This window comes from Manacus vitellinus, unplaced genomic scaffold (genome assembly GCF_001715985.3).
Source record: "Manacus vitellinus isolate BGI_N305 unplaced genomic scaffold, ASM171598v3 scaffold_5_pilon, whole genome shotgun sequence".
NCBI classification, from domain to species: domain Eukaryota; kingdom Metazoa; phylum Chordata; class Aves; order Passeriformes; family Pipridae; genus Manacus; species Manacus vitellinus.
The window spans coordinates 6,398,236-6,418,525 of NW_021940682.1; the positions used below are offsets into that span (position 1 = coordinate 6,398,236).

Consider the following 20,290-nt stretch of genomic DNA (forward strand, 5'->3'; position numbering starts at 1 on the left):
TGCTCTGAATCTGTGATCCAGCTTTATTACAGAGAACAGTTACTAGCTAATCTTCAAGACTGAAATAGTTCCACCATCTCCCCAATGGCTTAGAAAATAATCTCTTATTATTCTAATGTGTTCTGGGTTGCTGGTTTTTTGTATTTTTTTAAACCCTATGTAATACCTTCTACTATACTGAAAGAAGAGTATGAACAGATGCAAAATTTTATTTGCGCTCACACATTTTACACAGCCTTCTGACAGATGTTTGGTGAGTTCAACCATGCTGTAACTTCCCACCCATCCCAAAAAAACCTCTAATCAGCTTTTTTTTTTCCCCTATACACACTTGCACAGTACTGGTGCTACCCAGCTGTGCTCCTTTGCTGCTGACAGTAGTGGCTTTAGACTCAGGAGCGAGGAGGGACTTACACTGGTCACTCGGCGGTAGATCTGCGCAGCATTTTGGCACTCGGAATAAGGATACTCAGACGTGGCCATCTCTAGCATACACATCCCAAAAGCATATACATCAACGGATTCATCATATTTCTCCTCATACATCTCGGGGGCCATGAACTCTGGGGTACCTTAAATTAAAAGAACGATTCAGACTCTAAATGTCTCAAAGCGAGCAGAGGCTGCTGGCGTTACTCACCGCAGGAGGGAGCGGATGGGCAGACCTGTGAGACAAGAGAAAGTGGAGGCAAAAAGAAGAGGGAGGAAACCCTTAGTGACTCTGTTGCATCAACACACTCTGTGAGTCTTCCATTGCAAGGCCTTTGTGGAATAAGAATGGCGTGAAAGGACTGACGCGAGTCCTGGCTTAGGTACGCGAGTTGATACAAGTATCAAAACAGACTGGATTAGCCTGAAATCAGATGGGAGGGTAGGGGATAAGAAAAGGGAATACTGTAGACTAGCCATAGGCTGCAAACCAAATACTAAGGAGAGTTAAGACACTTACCTTTTCTCCCTGTAAAAAAGGAAGCACATTAAACCTTGTTTCAAAAATTACCCAACTGCCCTCTGCTGCAAAAGAAGTAGTACTGGTAAGAGCCCACAGCTAGTCTCTGACCTGGTGCTCTCCATCTACTTTTTGAAGTAGAATGGTTTAGGTAAGGCCTTGCAATGAAAAACTCCATTGTTACAAATATAAATCTCCATGAAAAGAGGATAAAAGGTAATTTTCTGCAAAGGCCACTCACCAGAGCCCTTTTCTTCATATACTTACCTTCCCACCTGCAGTATATTTATAGGCCTACTGCAGATACAGGCATTAGTGAGGGACATCCTACAGTCAAAAATACTCAGAAATACAGAGAGATTGAGTTACAGGCATAGAGCGTGAGATTCAACAAGTCCCATTTAAATAGTGTGCAGAAAATTATTGCCCAGTGAAGCATCACAGCAACCCCTCTGTAAACAAAGAGGCTGCATTGTTTGATCAGATTTACTTTAAGCCAGAGATGTAAGTTTGCTTTTTGTAAATTTAAGCACAGAATTATTTCCTGCAGACACCAGATTCAAGACAATTTACAGATCATTCTATAGCCACATTGTTTGTTTTCACCACACTAAACCAAAAAAAAGACTGTAATTGCAGCCATTTATCCAAAGGCTAACCATTACTACATAACTAGATGGTAATTTTTCCAGTGATAAATTTGACAATATGACAAGTATGCTTCAGAAATTATTATTTTTTTTAAACTATACTTTGCTTTCCTGTTAATATTTTGACCTGGTTAAGAAGCAGGAAATATTTCAGCGACAGCTTGCAGGACAATTTACAGGTATAGACCATTGATCCCATCTAGGAATCTGGCATAGGACTGTTGAGTAATGCTGCATTTTAGCAAGCTCTAAATATTGAGAGTGAGAACAACTTCATTCCCTGCAGTCTATTCACCCAACTATAAAAACAAAGCTGATAAAACCAATTCTTTTAAGAATTCACAAGAAAGACCCTTGTTTCTGATTACTCACAATCTGCAAGAGGTTTAATATGAACCCCTGGTGACAATAAAAAAAAAAATTTGGCTCTAAAAACTAACGCTACACTGAATACCAAAATGTTGTTTGGTCACCAAAATCTATTTGTACACTTCTTGAAGCATCATCATATCAAAGCCGAGATTTATAAGCAGTCAAGAGTGGTTTTATCAACAATGTTGCACTAAACTGTTGGGCAGGACAAGGACTCTGTATTCCAAAATACTTAATATTAATATACAAATATCAAAAGCACAACCAAAATTTCAACATGTCGTTGCATCAGGGACACAGAATGACCTCAGCAACCAAGAAACAAAGCCTACACATTTTTTGGCTTTGACCCTGTACCTTTGCAACCATGTTTTTATAGAAAGCTCTTAAAAGGCTCTGCAGCCTCCAATACAGGAGAGGCTTACCTATCACACTTTTGGCAAAAGAAGCTCGTTTCAGGGTTGCCAGACCGAGGTCTCCAATCTTGACTGATCCAGTGGGGCCAGTAATGAAGATGTTGTCACATTTTAAGTCTCTATGAATAATGGGAGGAGTGCGTGTGTGTAGAAATTGTAAGCCTTTCAGTATCTGACGGCACCAGCTTCGTAGTACTTTAATTTTCATCACTTTAAATCTTTTCAAATACCTAAGGAAAAAAGTAACAATAGGTTACCAACTTAGTAGATTCTGCTAACAGGCAGTAGATTAAACTATACCATTTGGTGTTTGGAAGCAAAGAAACAGTAATTAAAGACATGCACAAATTTAAACTTCATCTTCTATTTTAAAATCTACCTGGGCGTTTCAAGACTTCAGAGGAGCTAAAGATGATTCCTCCTCCTAAAACCCACCTCCTTTTCTTCTAGACAGGGGACTAATGATTAAAGATATATATGAAAAGCCTAACATAGAGCTAATAACTCATCTGCATACAAAATCATCCTATGGTAATTAGACAGTTGGCTTGCTAAGTTTCAAGGCATTGCTTCCATGACAGAGAATTCAAGGTTCGTGACTTACAGCAATACTTTATCTATTTAATTGCCTAAACAGTTACAACCTTTACCTTGATTTATTAGAACTGGGTGGGGAGGTGGGTCATTAAATGCAAAACACTAATAACAACAACTAAGTACAGAGTTGGGGCAAGCTGCAAGAGCTCTGAAGTCATTTTTCCTTCCTTCTCAGCAGCAGTCTAAGCACTCCAGTCAAGATTTCCATATTATGCTTTAAATCTGCTTCAAATTTACTGGTGGAGTTGTCAAGCAAATGGGAAGTTCTTGGAGATTGCTTCCCTGGTGCAGGACAGGGTTTGATCACCTGAATCTGACTGGTACTGCTCACCACTTCAAAACTACAGACAGCCATGGACAGGGCAGAGAAATTTTTAAAAAGGCTCTGCCAAATAATTGAGGTGGAAGAGTTCATACCTAAAGCCAGTACTCCCTCACAGTTGGAACGTGACCCAGCACCTTAACAGTTCTATCTTGCCACACTTTGAAATCCCATTTCAGAAGAGTCAAATTTCATACCAAAAATATTTTCCAATGCTTGTAACCTAAGACTGTGATCTTATTCTATTACTTAACTTCAACAGATTAGAGATGCCACAAGGTGAATAACCTTATGACAGCATTCAAGTGCTTTCCAGCAGTGTTTTCTCACAACTTCTCTTTGGGTAACACAATTTGAAGTGAAGAACTGTTTTCTTCCTTTTGAAGAAGTACAGGCTGAAATACATTCAGGAGAAAGGAAGTAGCATGCTCTGTAGAGCAAGGACTTTATTCTTATTCAGCCAATGTTACTCAGTCAAAGTCTCAGATAAAGACCAGTTTCACAGTATTGCAAGACTGGTAGCAAATTCTGTGACCAGCATGGAGTCTAGCAACTACAGTCTTCAACTAACAGCAAGTCATGTTCAATTATTCGGTGGTACTGTTCAGTTTACTCTGCATATCCACTTCATCAGGAGATAAAGTCTAGATGAAATCACTTGAATCATTGCCAACATAAAAATGCAGTGTATTAATCCCTTTTACTTTCATTTCTCCAGTTCAAAAGAAGATCTGGAAAATCAAGTTGCTAGCAATAATCCTGCTGTGAAAATAGATCTGTAAAAGCAAGTGGGACACAGTTCCAGAGGAAATCAAGTCTTAGAATATAAAGACAGGCAGAGAAAAAGCCAAGCCAAGGAAGGAGACAAACTGAAGGAGGTTCTGAATCACATCAGCTACCACTTGAATTCTTGCTATTGACACAACCCTCATTCATCTCTCTTGAGCCTGATCCAAAGATCACATGGTAGGGGCACTTCAGTTCAGCATCTGGAATCCCTAATTACATTCTTGGTTTCAAATATGCTTGCCTACTGCCAGCTTCTCACTGCTAAAGGACCTGGGTCCAACCATCACCCAGCATCCTACAGTGCTGCCATCAGTTTTCCACAACACTGTCCTGAACTAAGTCACATGCCACTTAAGGCAGAAACCAATTTAAAACAGAAGCACACATAAATACATAAAGATACACAGACAACCCTACTAGCCAGTATGTTTTCAATATTCCTAGTATCATTGGATAACTCAGTCTTGAAGAGACCTCAGGAGGTTTCTAGTCTAAGCTTCTGCAATTACAACTACCTACAGCATCTCAGCTCAAGGAGCTATAGGAATCCCTACTGAATTAGCAGAGGTAGTTATGAAGGTATGTGCCCTACCAGAGAGCTGACACGTTCATTTAAAGTGGATCAGGAACACACACTAGACACACTTTTATCCAGTCCTTAGACAAAACCAATGGCTGAGACCTAAGTCAGATTAAACACTGTTGTCTTCATTAACAGTATAATTAAAATTTCAAATAGACAACTCAATTTTTCCCAATATTTTAATTCCATGATAGCATACAATATCAGAAAGCAGCCTTATTCTTTACAAAAATTCAGTTGTAAAACTTTTCCATTCATATACAGAAGTTCAGGGACTTTCTCTCGTGCAAAATTAGAAAATTGCCCAGACAGCATCTGAAAAGAAGCAGTCCACAAAATTTTAACATTTCTGGGTATTTATGTATCAATGTATACAAATACAAAAAACTATGAGAGAAAATTTACTTTAAGATATCTCTACACTTCTCTTCATTTTTTTACATCAAGTGTCAACAATATCTATGTCCCAAGTCTCAAAATGAGAAAAGTAACACTTTTATAACATGCAGGTAATGTAAAATTACTGAAAAAAAACAAGATATGCAAGTAATATTCAGTCAGCCAAATATCATAAGCTAACACAAGTGTGCAGTGTAGATTTAGGAATGTGACACAGACACGTGAAATACTTAATATTAAATTTGGCACACCAGAAATTTCCCATATATATAGTTTACCTGTCAAGTCTCCAGTGAAGTGGGCAAGCATAAACTAAATCACAATTATAACACAAGCTATGCAAGAGTGGGGAAAAAACCCCCACCCAGAACTCTACAGCTTAAAAGATCTTTGATTAAACAACCTGTTACTTCTTTCTGGATAAAACACTTTCATACTTCAAAGCACAAAATAATCCTAGAGACAGCAAATCTGAGGTGTTTCATCCTACCAACACCCTACTTCATAATTGCCTATTACTACTTTATCATCTCACTTATGCCATCACATAACAAGCCAATCCAAATATTAAAATCTGTGAGAGGGATAAAGGAGTAAGAAAGGCAGGAAAAAAATTAAATCTAGCACTATATGTTTAGCATAAAATTAAGTATCTTTATTTAAAGCCATCTTTACAGAGCTGCTTACTTTTTTACTGCTCTGAAAAAAGCACATGAAGCAACAGATCTATTATTTTATCTGAAATACCCTAAACAACCTTCAAAATATCTTCACTGAACATAAGGATAAAGAATGTTGTGGTATCCTTAGTCCTCCCTCCAGTACTATTTTAAGAGACAAACACTTCCCTGTAATTGCAGTCCAGACTCCCAAAGAGCCATTTTTTTTCCCTCTTTAAGAATGTCCATTTGTGGCTATCAATAAGCATCATAAAAACACAAGACATTCATGGGCTATTTTAACCAAATAGATGGCAAATTGTTTCCAGCTCCCACAGCCTGCTGACACATTTAGGATTTGAATGCCTCTCCAAGACTCAAATGGGCACTGAAAGAAGACAGCGACCCACAGCCCGTTTATCCCAAAGGCTGGCAGTTCTATTTCCAGCAAGGAACGGTGACCGGGTGCCGGCGGGGTGAGCTCCCTGGGAGCCCCCGCGGGCCCCACGCACCACTAGAGGCCCTCGCAGCAGCTCCATTTCCTGCACTCTGCTTTTAACTCTGCCTTCAAGACACACCCAGGGTCACTCAGCTGCCTCACAGGTTGGAGCTGCAGGCACCTGCACACTTTGATTTTTGTTAGGTACTGCTTCACCAAGTTTCAGCTAAACAAACAGGTAAATAGGCGGTGATTTTTTTTTCCTTTTTACATATTATTTGTACTGCTCTAACACCCAAAGCCTCCCAAAAGAGATGCATTAATTCGTACTTTGAACTTTACAAACCACCTCATGCTAAATGGAAGGCAGCTGGAGAGGAAAAAGAAAAATTCTGAGAAGTGAAAAGAGAGTATTGTCTTCCTGAGGTCTTGAAATCCAGAAGTTTTCTGTATGTGCTTACTAGGACATCACAAGGAAGAATCTGACAAGCCTCTTCAACAAGAATGTTCCTACAGGACGTTAGCCCTCAGCAAAAGGGCTCTATTCTTACGTATTCTGAAATATCATCTATTTCTAGGGCTCTGATTCTGTGCTAATGAAGCTTAAATACTTTGACATGTCTTAATTTACTTACGTTTTCAGTGTTCCAGATGTCATTAGTTCCGTCACAAGAACAATACACTTTTTTCCTTTGACTGTAGACTCCCAGGAATCATAGAACCTGACAATATTGGGATGCTGAAGCCCTTTCAGCATCCCAGCTTCCTCTTTAAATCGTTGTCGCTCTGACTTGGACAGCTTCCGATCCTAATGAAAAAGAAAAGGTACATCAGAAAGTTTTGCTTAAATTTTCTTATTAAGAGAAGCAGCAACTTGAAAAACACTTGAGTACACACAAGAATCAGCTTTCTTAAATGCCATTTAGCTCACAATTATTTTTAAAATATGCTATCTTGAGCATATTCTATTACAGTCTTTTTACAATATATTGTTCCTTACAATCCCATTGCTCTTGGAGTTAAGAATTGCAAGTCTGTAGATTAACTCCTCCTCCTGTCTCCTCTTCCCTTACTCTTAATAAATTTATTATTGCCTTGAGCTGGAAAGGGCATGTACTGTTTTGAACATTTCAGTGTTTGAGGATAAAATCAGATCATTTAAAGCATGTTGTATGTAACAATAATCTTCCATCATTCCTATGTATCCAGCCCACTGGTAACAGATGGCATTAGCCCTCCATACAGGGGGTAGAGCATCAAACCTCTCTAACATACAGTATGTACGTGTAACTGTAAATAATCAAGTGAATGAGTTGGTTTTTCTTTGATTAAAAGCAGAAACTCATGATTGAGCAAGTTTCCTGTAATCTCACATCAACAAAAACATAACTCCCACTAGAGACAGAAAGCAACCTTTTGGCCAGAAGACAGACCATGAAAAAGCATTCCTGGACAATATTATTGCATTACCTACCAACAACTGGCTATCAGAGGTTGCCAGGACCCCAAGCTATTACCAGAATAAGCAGCACATATCACAGAGAAGACAGTCTCCTTGTGCCATTCAGTGTTCTCAGCTCACCAGTGCATTACCAACGCGCTGGCTGCACCAGTCAGATCCACTGACTGACGTAAATTGGATCCATATGCAGTTTGCATTTAAAAAAACCATTTCGAGATATCCTTAAAGCCAAGAATTTTAGAGTCATTGTTTCTAACAGTTATTTAGCAACAACCAGTGACCTATTTGTCAAATCTGAGTAATAAATTTAAGTCACTTGAGCTCGCATTTTCTTTTCAATTAAAAGGAGGCTGCAAAACCATGCTGGGTTTACTTACACTCCTGCTGTCCTCCAGGCAGTAACTCTTCTTCCTTTGCTTACAGGTAATGTGTTTTCTCGATACAATTCAGTCATGCTAATATCTAAACCATTCTATATTCACTTAGATCATTAACTTTTCCTAAGAGGTTCACAGAGTATCTTGGGGCATGGACAAACTTCATTTCCAGATGAAACGCCAATTTTCAGAAGTGCACAAGCCCCCCAGGGGAAAGTTTGAAAATAGGTTTGAAACTATCTCAGAAATCAGGTTCTTATCAGTGTCTATGAATGTCAATCATTCACATGCCTTTACAATTCCTAGGAAGATGCTAAATCCTTAAGTCTCCCAAATTTAATCTACAGATGTCAGAAGCATTCAATCCTGCAACTATTTCACGCTGCAGAAATCAGCACTAGCACCCCTTCTCACTCCTTGGTAAAGGTATTTGCAAAACTTTCGATATAACACGTTTGCAGAAACACTCCACCAACGTTTGAGTACTCCTGCCTGCTTAGGTGTTGGGGGGGTTAATATGTAATTAGTACTTCCATTTGAGCTGCCTTACCCATCTAATAGGTTTCCTTTAATTAACATGAACAGGGCTGCACAAGTTCTGTTCAAAACCACTCAATTCTAACTGCTTCCAACTGCTGTGCAACAGAAAAGCAGTGAGTTGCAATACATACAGCAGACCATACACACGTGCTTCTGAGAAACACTCAATGCTTCAAACAACACAAAAATCACAAAAACATCATCTTACAGTAAAATAAAGCAGTATCTTCAGTCTCTGCACTTGACCCATATAATCCACATAGGACTACTTTATAACTATAAATCCAGCTGTTATATATGGTCATCACACAAAAAAGGCTGCAAAAATTACTTTTATGTCACTTTTAAGTAGTCACTCTGAACACCTACAATCATTTTTGTCCGAAACCTAGATTTTAGATACACATTTGGATTAAATTTCCTTTATTCTGTGTGCACTAACAAGTTATCTACCACAAATACTACTAACCAGTTTTAGATTACACTCGACTTAACGTCAAGTGTATTTCATTTCATTCTCATCTTAATCTGTGTAACCTCATCTCCCCTAAGGGCTTGACTCAGCCTCCCTACCCCTGTACTACTGGCCCTAAATAGAAACTAAGTGCTAATCACCCTTATCAATGAACAGCCTCTTAACGGGCACCCACATTTTGACTCATTTCTCTCCCTGGTCACATCTATGGCAGCATCGTGTTCCTGCAAACACAGCTGTGACATTTAACACGGACACTCAACACTTCAGTGCTGACATTAAAAAAACCACCAAGACAGTGACAATGCACTAAGTAATACAGCCCTTCTTTCAAAGTCACAGTGCCCCAGTGATCTGAGACAAGTCTGGACAAAACACAGGCCAAAATCTTTCACCCAGGAACACAGCCATGTTTCTGCAACCAAGGAAACCCCGCACCCTTCAGTACATACTGCAGCAGCAGAAGGGAACGTTAAACAGAGCTGGAAGAAAAAGACAGAAAGGCCACTTGTTTCCTAACACCAGCAATGCATATTACCTTTTACTACCCTCATTTCCTTGGACACACAGCCCATACCCTCATCCAGAACAGGTTTTTATATTCTTTCCCGTAAGGAATACTAATGCTAGGTTACAGAAAAGCATGAATATACTTTAAAAGAACCCACAACCCTAGCATTCAGGAAAACACTAGATCTCATGTGCAGATTCATTTTGTTGGTATAATCATACACACAATGACTGGGTATAGTTGTACAAACTACATTCTAATGCAACTTGCAAACAGTTGGCCTGCAGGCTAATATACAGTTTAAAAGTGACAAGTACACTTTCAAAATCTGAGTATTCCATTCATCAGAACATTAAAAAAAAACATTAGACAGCAAGATCTCCCAGGCTGTGTAGAGATGGACTAGAGCACAGCACATCCCTAATACTATACTTTGCCATCCTTTGAGCTGTTAGTATGGGCAAACGTGACAACTTTATGCTCTTTCTTGTACAAAAATGCAACTTAAGCAACTGCAGCTAGTAAAATATTGAGATAAGCAAGAAAACAGAGCACCTCATGTAATCTGGGAGACTGAGATACAATACTACCAACCATGTTAGGCATGAATACTTTGGGAAAAGGAGGGGAAGGAGAATATCTTGGTACTGCATGAAATCCACAGCATAGCTGTAGCAGAGACAAAGAAGCCATCATCCTTTTCATAAGAATTCAAAAGAGTGTTTTTCAGGAATTTGGGACTGGAACAGCTTCCATAATTCTCAGTTTTAAGTGCCTGCTCCAAGAGACTCAACAGCCCAGATGTGTCTTCCCAGCAAGGCAGCTACTTGGGGCAATACTCAGATTCCACCATGGCCCCTGAGCAGCAGTCTGCAGAAATACAAGACCCTCATCTCTATCTTCACCTCTAAAGATGTAATACAGTTTGTGACCTATCATTCAAAATATGCATTCCTTTTGATTAAATTATTATAAGGGTGAATCAGGTAAGCAGATTTACCCCCTGCAGCCTTTTCCCTGTAACTCACAGTCTAAATAGGTACACAGATGGATCATTTCAACATGTTTTCATCTGAAAGCAAAAATAGACGTTTCACAAAGTAACATCCCAGCTTCAAAAAGTACAAGATTATTTTAAAATGTTTTCTTCTCTTTTTACTGTACTCTTAAATCAAACATCCAGACACTTAACAAAATAGAAGGACACAGAAGGTTTCTTTTTCTATAAGCCTGGGAAATCTGAACAATTTTATCAAGAAACCAGCACTTTAAGAACAGTTAATAATATATGGCTTGATATCCTATCCTTCAAAGACCAAATTGTTTTGGAATTCCCAATAATAGAATTTAAAAATGACCACACGCTCTCCTCCCCCAGTCTTTTTTTACCATAATGAAGCAACCTTAGGCAGACAAGACAAAGTCCTAAGTCTAGAGAGTAGCAAATGACATTCTTGTAGCTCAGTTAGCACATGCCAAGCAGATATAGCCCAAATATTTTTAAAAATATACAAAGCTGTCAAACTGCAGGAGAGCTTGCTTCCTAAAATGGATTTAAACTAATCTTATAAAATGGACAGCATTGTTTTTCCTAACTGATAGCTTCCCTAGAGGACTTAAGTGTCACATCCCAATCACTGGGCTGCCCTTCGAACAAACTGAAACAGATGCATCAAGCCCACTCCGTTCATTTCATTCATTCCTTTCCACCTACATTAAATTGTTTTGACAAGCCAGGACAAACAGCAAGGCTTCCCAGCACGTGACCTGCAGTTCTGCAGTGCCAGGGGCCTGAAAGGAGACAGGCAGCAAATGAAACAATTGTTCAGCTCAGAACGATTCAATAAGCTTTTCTTGGCTGTTTCCATTTACCCGTGTACTTCCCATCTGATTTCTTTTGGTCAGGAAAGAACTATCAGAGGTGTTTACATTTTTCAATGTAAAACAGGGATCTTGGTTACTTATGATAAACCAGGTACAGGCTTACTCTTTCACTGATGTACTTCGTGTACAGGAGCATGAATTACATGCAGAATTGTTACTACCCTCTTTCTATCACTGTACCTACATGCCTTATATAAATGCAAAACAAACTAACCCAAAACCAAAACTACCCCCCCACCTCTAAGATTAGCTATTGCACCGAGCCACAAAAAACAAAGCTCAGCAGCAAAAAATGCCTATATTCCCATGGTGGCTTTTTTCAGCCAAGGCTTAGTATCTATTCAGCATCCTTAATGATGTTTCTGGCACCTAAATTAATCTTAAATTTCAACCGGGTTACTCACACAGCTGTTGAGTCTAGTGAGTAGTTTCTCATGTTTTCCTTTCTAACTTTCCCCAGTCCTTCAGAGTTCTGTCCTGTTAACATCCTGACAAGAAATCCCACATCTGCAAAGCACATCTCACTACCACAAGCGGTCGAAGAGCCCAGCTCAGACACCTAAAGCAGCAGAAGAGTCTCCTCAGCAAGGTATCATACTCTGCTTGTGTTGTTTGAGCTTGCTCTTCCTTCAGGCCAACCTCAACCAAGGGTCCCACCTCTGCTGATCCTTTTTACTAACTGACCAAACGGCCTGAACTAAAGTCTAGGACAATTCATCTGGCATTAAATGGACACAGTTATGTAGAAGCGACACACTGCACTTTGCCCTCTAACACATGCTACAGGATACCAAGCAAGGGGATAACAAGAGAAATACTCTACATGGAAAGAACTGCATCTGCTAACTCCTGCTATACATCCTCAAAGGCAATTTTCAATTTCTTAACATCAAGTACACTTAACACAGCCAAAGTGTTTCATGCACAACAGAACACACCAAACTTCCAATGATCTCCATCTTCTACAAATAAATAGACTCACAGGTGACAGAAGTTAACTTGAAACCATTTTTTTTAAGAAGTTCAGTGGGTGAGGTGCTACACAACTTACAGCTGTTCCCTCTTTCACAATATTACGAAGATAACCAGTAGAGGAAACAGATAAACACTGGACACTTGACATACCACAGACAGGTTTTAACAGCCTTCTGCATATCCTATCACTATATCCAGAAATTATACATAGCTCTAATCCAGGGACAGTTAGTGGGTCGTTGCTTTGGGTTTTTTTAACTACACTACAGCAACAGTAGGCAGTTTTTATCCAAAGAGATGCACTAGAAAAATTAGTAGCAATGAACTGTCTTCAAGTGGTATGATCCAAAAATGTACAGCCACGAGAGACTTCAAAGTGCTGTTGAATTATAAATAGTCTGAATCACAAGCAAGGTAAATTATCTATCTGTGCTGAGGTTACACCAAGCAGCATTTTATCAAGTGTTCCAAACGTCTGAAAATTTGAGTGAAGACACTGAAGCTCCCAGCCTATTAGTCAGAGGAAGAAGTAGTATACAGAACAGACAAATGTTCTTCTGTGTGCATTTCTGCAGCATATGAGAAAGGCTTTGCAAGCCTTTTAGGCAAGGTTAATGAGGGGTCATCAGAGGAGAAGCTAGCAAGACTGCGCTCTGATATTCGGCACTGTTAATGGAACTGAGGCTTTGTGGGCAGCAGTGTTCTCATCCTGAAAAAATCTTGTAGTTAAGAGGAAAAAGGAGCACAGTAACCATCGAGCTAGATTAACAAAATATCAACAAAGAGTCCACTGATCTTAAAAATCATCTAGCATTACACAGTTGGTGCCTAGAAATGGAAGTCTCAGTGCACAAGAAATGTATCTACTTTTCTGTGTGTCAACACATACACCACTCAATACCTTCCAGTGTTAAATACTAGGTAAAGAGAAAAAAAGGAACGGAGCAGGAAGAGACTGTTCTGAATGCATCCCTGTATAGCAAGAGACACAAAAGTTGAACAAGGATCTGCAGAGATCCACAGTATACTTTCTACGAACCACCAAACACAAAAGAATTAGCACAGTGAGCTGAACAGCTGCTGTTCCAAAAGTACGTGTCCAGGCTAAACAACTGCAGCTCCCTCAGCCACTCCTCACAAGACTTGCCCTCTAGACCTGTCACCAGCTTTGCTGCTCTTTGTTTGACATGCTCCAGAACCTCAATGTTCCTCTTGCAGTGGGAGGCCCAGAACTTTTCTATCACTTTACTCCTCATCTTAGTTTGAAGATGGAAGACAAAGTTTCTGACACGTAACAGAAGGAAACCCAATGCCAAGTTAACACTTATTTAGTGAAAGTGCAATTTCACACTGCAGCTTGGCAAGTCTTCACAAGAAGAATCAATTTTATATAAGCTACAGAGACTCTTCATGGAATATGCAAATAACCTTAAGAAAGATAACACCAAAGTATAAAATACATATCACACAATGGAAAAGAGTAGGCTTAAAACATAACTTTTAATGTTCTTGATTAAGGGCAAATATTTGCTGTAGGTTTCCTCTTGCACAAGCTATTAAAAATGCTTTAAGTTTCAGGAAAGTACACACCTTAACTTCTCAGGAAAATAAAACTTAAGTAAAACATTCAGGGATTATTCCCATTACTTGTAGTATTCTGGTGTGAAAGCATCTACCTTTTTTCACTTACTGGTTATGTGGAGAGCAAAGGAAAATATGTAATTGATTTGACAATTCCCTTCTTTGCTTTTATTTCTGCCATTTCAAGGCACGACTATAGCAGCACAGCACAAAAATCATTAGAAGATGCAGTTAATTTGTTAAAAACACACAAACAATACAAGTGCTTTGGTCCTTTCTCTTTTGACTGTTATAGATAAGTGATACAGCAAACATATCCAAGTTTATTGCTGCTGCTCAAATGTTACAAACAAAGAAACAAATTATACATATCTTGACAAATAACTGATGGTGGGAGGCAGGAAAGGAGGGAAATGAAACTCTAAATGATCAAACAGAAGGGGAACAGAGAGAAGCCTTCATCAGTCACCATTTAGTCTAAGTCAATTATACATATCCTGAAAGAACTGTTACTTGAGGAAGCTTCAGGAAACAAGAAACACAACTTTGTCTTAGCACTGAAGGGGAAGTATCTGCAACTACAGCCAATGTGTGTGACCAAAAGATCCCAGCACCGCTCCCCATTTTATCCTGCGATTGTTTCAGTTTTGATGAAGCTGTGACTCATCAGCACAGAGGAAAGGAGCAGAACACCACCAAGAATTCCATTCCTCTGATGTGGTCGCCTTCCTGCTTTTACATACCCAGTAGCACCTGTGCCAACAGCAGCAATAGCAGCATCTAAGACACCTGGTGGCAGCAATGTCATAGACTTTAACCTATGCTTGAAGAGACATCATCCTCTGTGGAAGTCTCCTGTCGATAGAAAAGGCATCAGAACTGAAGTCTGTGCTTGCTTGCACCAAGTTCTGGCATCATTAAACACAACTGACCTGTAACTAGTCCCAGTTATAGTAGATCTTCAGCTAGAATATAGGACATTGGCAAAATCCTCAAGTTTCCAGCATACCACAATTCACAAGAACATTCAGAACAAGTCTGTGCTAACATTGGTATTGCTGTTCAGGAAGCAAGCAGTTAGGAGTAACTAGAATGTGCAAAATCAAAGATGCTTTATAAGAAAAAGTAAGTTAGGAACACTGCATCAGAGGTGAGCTCACGAACTTAGGGAGATAGGAAGCCACTCTGCCTCACTCCTTTACAAGGAACAAATAGCAGAAGTGTAAGGAGCAGGCAAATACAACGCCCATCATGAACACAGCAGCAGAAAAACAACTACAACAGTAGATCAGAATGTTTCTTCTTTATAAAAGGTCACAAGCAGTCTTAAAGTATGAGTCCCAATAACAAAGTTCTTTTGTTACAGTAGCACTGTTTCATTTTCAGCAATGCCAAAGATGATCACAGTGCTACAATACTGCACTTGGATACCATGTGCCATTCCAAAGACTTAAGCCAGTGTAGCTTTTTAGGTTACCACTAAAATTGGTAAACATCAGCCAAACAGTACCACCTGTGAGTCTCTACTGGATTACCAGCTTGCCTTCCAGAGCTGGGTGAATATACACATTAATATGTCTGTACTACTCCTCACTCTCTCACATAAGCACAAACCTCCATAGCAAAGCAAGTAGGTCCAGATAAAAACCTGATCCAAATGCCACTTCCAAAGAAAACAATGACTAAGACTAATCATACATTGTCTAATCCCACAACTCCCTTTGGGAAGCCTGCACTCTTCAGAATACGGACATGAAAACAACATTGCAGCTTCAGAGTAAATTAAGAACTACACTCATACTTTATAAAGTCTATTACATATTTTCCTTTGCTCTCCACAAAACCAATAAGCAAAAAATTTTAAACAGTAGATACGAAACCTAAAGCTTAGACATGACCTCCTCTGGGATCTTTCAGGTCCTCAGGAATCTGGACTAAGAATGGCAAGCAACTGTTTAGGCTTCAGTCATTTCTATTCTAGGGTTGCTCTAGGCAGCATTTGTTTCCTTACATAGAAAGGAAAAAAAATGGCTGAAAGTTTTATTCAATTTATCCATCCTGAGAGGCTGTACATAAGGGACAGCAATCAAAATGCTGGGCTATACAAAAATAATCAGTATTAGAAAAAAGAGAGCTCATTTATTTATTTTCACTTTAAAATTGTTATTTGATCCACGAAAGATAAATGGGTAAGTTTGCCTTCTGATAGCAGTTCTCAATAAGGCTTATGCTTATTACATACAGCTTATTAGAGAACTGAAGTGTTAGCTGAACTGAATTCTTGATGAGCCATTAACCAGCTGGACCATCTTGTCACTTGGCTCAGATGCCTCATTAAAAGTTTTGAGGCTCATGTCAGTTCTCATTTTTCACTGAATTGACTGTTTTGTCAGTGAGAGGGAATGTACATCCAATCATCTCAGTTTAATTTTACTATGAAAATCCAATTCTCCATTCAAGAGTGACAATACTTCAGGAAAAAAGCCTTCTCCACAATCCATTCTGTTTACCTGACAGATTTGTTAACTCACTGCATTAAAAGTGCAATTATAGGTCTTTTTGTTTGACACGGTCCTGTATGACCATAAGAATCCTTTTGTGAGTAGGTAAATGTCTAAAACATTAGGGTAAACACTTCAGCAATTCTGATCAAGGTAAATCAATTTAGAGAATCAAAACCACACTACAATTCTTCATGCCATATACTTCACAAAATTAATGGCAAGTAGGAAGAGTTAGCTATATCCACTTTTCAGCATAATGAAAAACTGCATCAATATGCTGGTTGGAAACCACACAGAGATGTTAAGATGACTCCAAAGATTTACTAGTAATGATCAAAGTAGGGGTAAGCAGGAACTAGTAATGTTCCTGTGCTTCTGACTGGCAAAAATCTCAGCATAAAGCCTAGAGGCAAAGAGTGAAGCAGCAGTCCCTGCAAGGCTGCCTCCCTGCACTCCTCCTGCTGTAAAATCAACTCACATCAGCTGCAGCACACGTTGGCTCCACCATGGGTACAGACATCACATATGCAGTCTGATCACACTACAGGAGTCACTCTTCCCAGCTTCTCCTCTTTTTCTGCAAGCACATCCAAAACCAGTACTTTATTTAATTCACAAAATTGTGGATTACTATCAGTTATGACAGGATGACATACGAAGTGTAGGCCAAGTATTGGCAGCCGACAGAAAATCCTTACAATTATCACTAGAAAACTCCATGCCAGACATTTCTCATTCAGAAACAGATCTCTCATTCAGAGATCCTTCACTCATCTGTCCAAAAAAAAAAAAAAACAAGCACTCAAATAATTGCCAGGTGTTCTGCATGTTCTTGCAAGATAGAAGGAATCAAAAAGAGATCTCCTGTAGGGAAAGACTAAAGAGATCCAGAAACAAGAAGGTTTATGGGGTGACCAAAACTTGTGTTTTAGATGAGGACTCAGGAATACCTTGCACAAATACAAGTATTAGTACTAGCAAGTCCTAAAACACCTCAGAGGAGCACTTGTTAAATTTTTTTAAGCATCACTGCATCAGTGGTATAATTTTCCTGTGATCTACCAGAATGCCCATCTTCATCTCAGGTTTGTCATAAAGGGAAGCAGCAATAATTCTTCTATGCTTACCCAAAAGGTTGACTTATGAAATCAGTTTCTTGCATCACTTGCATGTTTATTGTAAACTTTCACAATAATACTGTACACACTGGAGATGCTTATTCCAACATCACACTGTGTACATCTTTCTTGGCAAACACCATACACAATGTAGATCTAAAAAGTTACTCACAAAAATCAGAAATAGTTCAAACAGTATCAAACATACCACTGATATGTAAATCTAAAAATGTGCACGTTATCTTTCACAGAGCAAAGAAATCAAGCATAGCTGAGTCAGGAGAAGGAAAACACTCAAATATTTAACAGTAGGCGAGTGGCAGGCTGAACAACTAAGAAAACTGGCATAATGAATCATACTCTGCATCCAGAAGCTTCATTGGCTTTACAGTTCAATCCTGAATAGTTTTTAAATGAGTTAAAATATAAGAAAAAACAAAGTGTAACTGAAATGCAGACGGAGGGACCAGTCAGCTCCTACTACCTAAAGCAACACAGGATACAATACATAAAAACAGCAAGGGTTTTGCTGTACAGTAACCAAAGTAATAACATGCACACCTTAGACATAAAAGGACTATCTTTACAGACGTTGAAAGGGAAAAGAAAAATAAACACAAAACCTTTAAGTGTTGGATTGACCTGCAAGAAAAGGCTTTGACAACTAAAATTCAGTGTTGTAAAACAGATGAGATGAAAGATTATCCAAAGAGTCATCTCCAAAGGGACACAAAGCAAACAGCTAGGGAAAAGCACCAGAGGAAGTTTTAAACGAACATTTAGGACTTTTTTCCTTGTAATTTGGGGACTACATATGTCACACTCCCACTGGCAAGGCTATTCTGCATTAATCCAAGTTTATTTCCTGCAGAATACTACTGGGAATATCCTGCACTACCAGAAGACCAACCATGACCCAGAAGACCTCAGATACTCAGCCTATCTATGAGTCAGCTATTCAAACTGCTACAGCTTATCCAAAACGGCTGTTTCTCATTACATTGTGCTTTAGTCACATACTGTCCGTCCTTGGGCTGGTGCCACTTCAATCCTCTGAACAGGAACACTGAAGGAGTTTCTTGAAGACAAACTAGAATGCCTGAGCATGTCATGGTCCAAGGGGCCTGCCTTAAATAGGTCATCACAACCTGTTAACAGGCTTCCTTGTTTTCCATTTACCTCCTACTTTGTCCCACTGAAGAACTCCATGTACAGTTCAAAATTCACTTTAGTTGTGAACTAAAAAGCATTATCCAGGAAAAAAAAAGTTTAAAATATTCCAGTACTGTTTCCATACAGTGAAATATCTGATGTTCTGTGCATGTGCATCACATGTGTATGATAACGTACACAAAAACAATTCATAGTTTTGAACACTGAAAAAGTTCCCTTAGCCAAAAAGTTATCTGAAAACCTCTTTAGCACCATGGCTCTGTCTGAACACTCTTAATGTGTTCAGCAAGTATGCATACACAAAAAGCCATGGAAGATGGAATTCAAACGAAAGCAGTTTGTCAGAAAAGCTGCACAAGTGTTCTGGTACTGCATCCCTTGCTTCGCTGACAACAACTACATTTCTGTGGGGATAAGAGTGGGTACGTAGATTTGTGACATTCCATATTTATGTTTAATTTAAATTCCTTGCCCTACCACACAATTCCAAACAACATCCCAGTAAAACAATTCTAATTAAGCTAAAGACAGTATCATAAAGATAATAGACAAAGATCTGGTTTTAGCCTGAAACCCACTAAATACTTCTTTAACAAGCAGACAGGCTTACTCTTGCTACAAAGAGTCAGTAAAGAATTATCTTCCCCCACTCCTGAGATAACCAAGGCTACACAAGACTCCTTTTTCACAGGCAGAGACAAATCTCTGGACAGATGCCTATCAGAGCAGCCATATTCATTTTCAGAATAAGAGCCTTCTGTCCAACTACCTGGCAACAGGATGTGAAAAGAGGCAGGACAAGTCCATTTAAGCATCAGCCTGGAAGCACCTGAAAATTAGCTCCTTTGAGGTTCTGTTACCACTCCAACATTTTCTTAACTCAGAAACCATCCAATGCCAAGATAAACTTTGCAATCAAAATTCTAATACTTGAATGCTTACTATCTAGAGATACTGATGAAAACCTCACCAATTCCTTTTGAAGAGTGTCAGGTAGTTTTGTAATTTTTCCTCCTTAAGACCCCACCACTACAATATAAAATAACTTTTCCACAGAATGGCTATGATCCAAACGCAGAAGTCAGCACTTTCAAGAGACAGTTGGGTGAAATAATCTCTTGAGAGCCCAATTCTAAGACCTCCTTTGCTAGGGGATCAAAAGGTGAAAGTGTCATTAAACAGTTTTAAAATCTTCAAAACATGAGAAAATTTCTAAGACAGTTTTCTTGTTATTGCCACAGGGTTCTGTGCTTAGGTCTTCTAGCTTCTTAGTGTGAGCCACAAAACTGAATTATTTCAAAGGAGACAGAGAGGGAAAATGAGGATTTTAACAACTCCTTGTTCTCTAATTGTTTTCTAAAAATGAGGGCCAAGTATAAGCACCTGCTGCTGCAGCACTTCAGAAGTATTAGAAAGTCTTCTGTAGCCAGCAACAATATTACAGTACAGAGTAGCACGTGTTAAAATTCAAAATTTATAATTAACTGCACCAGCATCGATACTTAACAGCCTGCA

The 20,290-nt window shown here is 39.0% G+C and overlaps 1 protein-coding gene across 1 annotated transcript in view; it reads right to left on the minus strand.

The window, feature by feature from the left end:
• WNK1 (WNK lysine deficient protein kinase 1) overlaps nt 1-20,290 on the minus strand; it is a 104,838-nt gene that overhangs the window by 61,863 nt on the left and 22,685 nt on the right. The window contains exons 3-5 of the mRNA XM_018080294.3: nt 6,811-6,983; nt 2,397-2,617; nt 415-572 (exon numbers count right to left, since the gene is read on the minus strand). Of these exons, the coding sequence (XP_017935783.3) occupies nt 415-572; nt 2,397-2,617; nt 6,811-6,983 (552 nt within the window). The remainder of the gene's footprint in view (nt 1-414; nt 573-2,396; nt 2,618-6,810; nt 6,984-20,290) is intronic.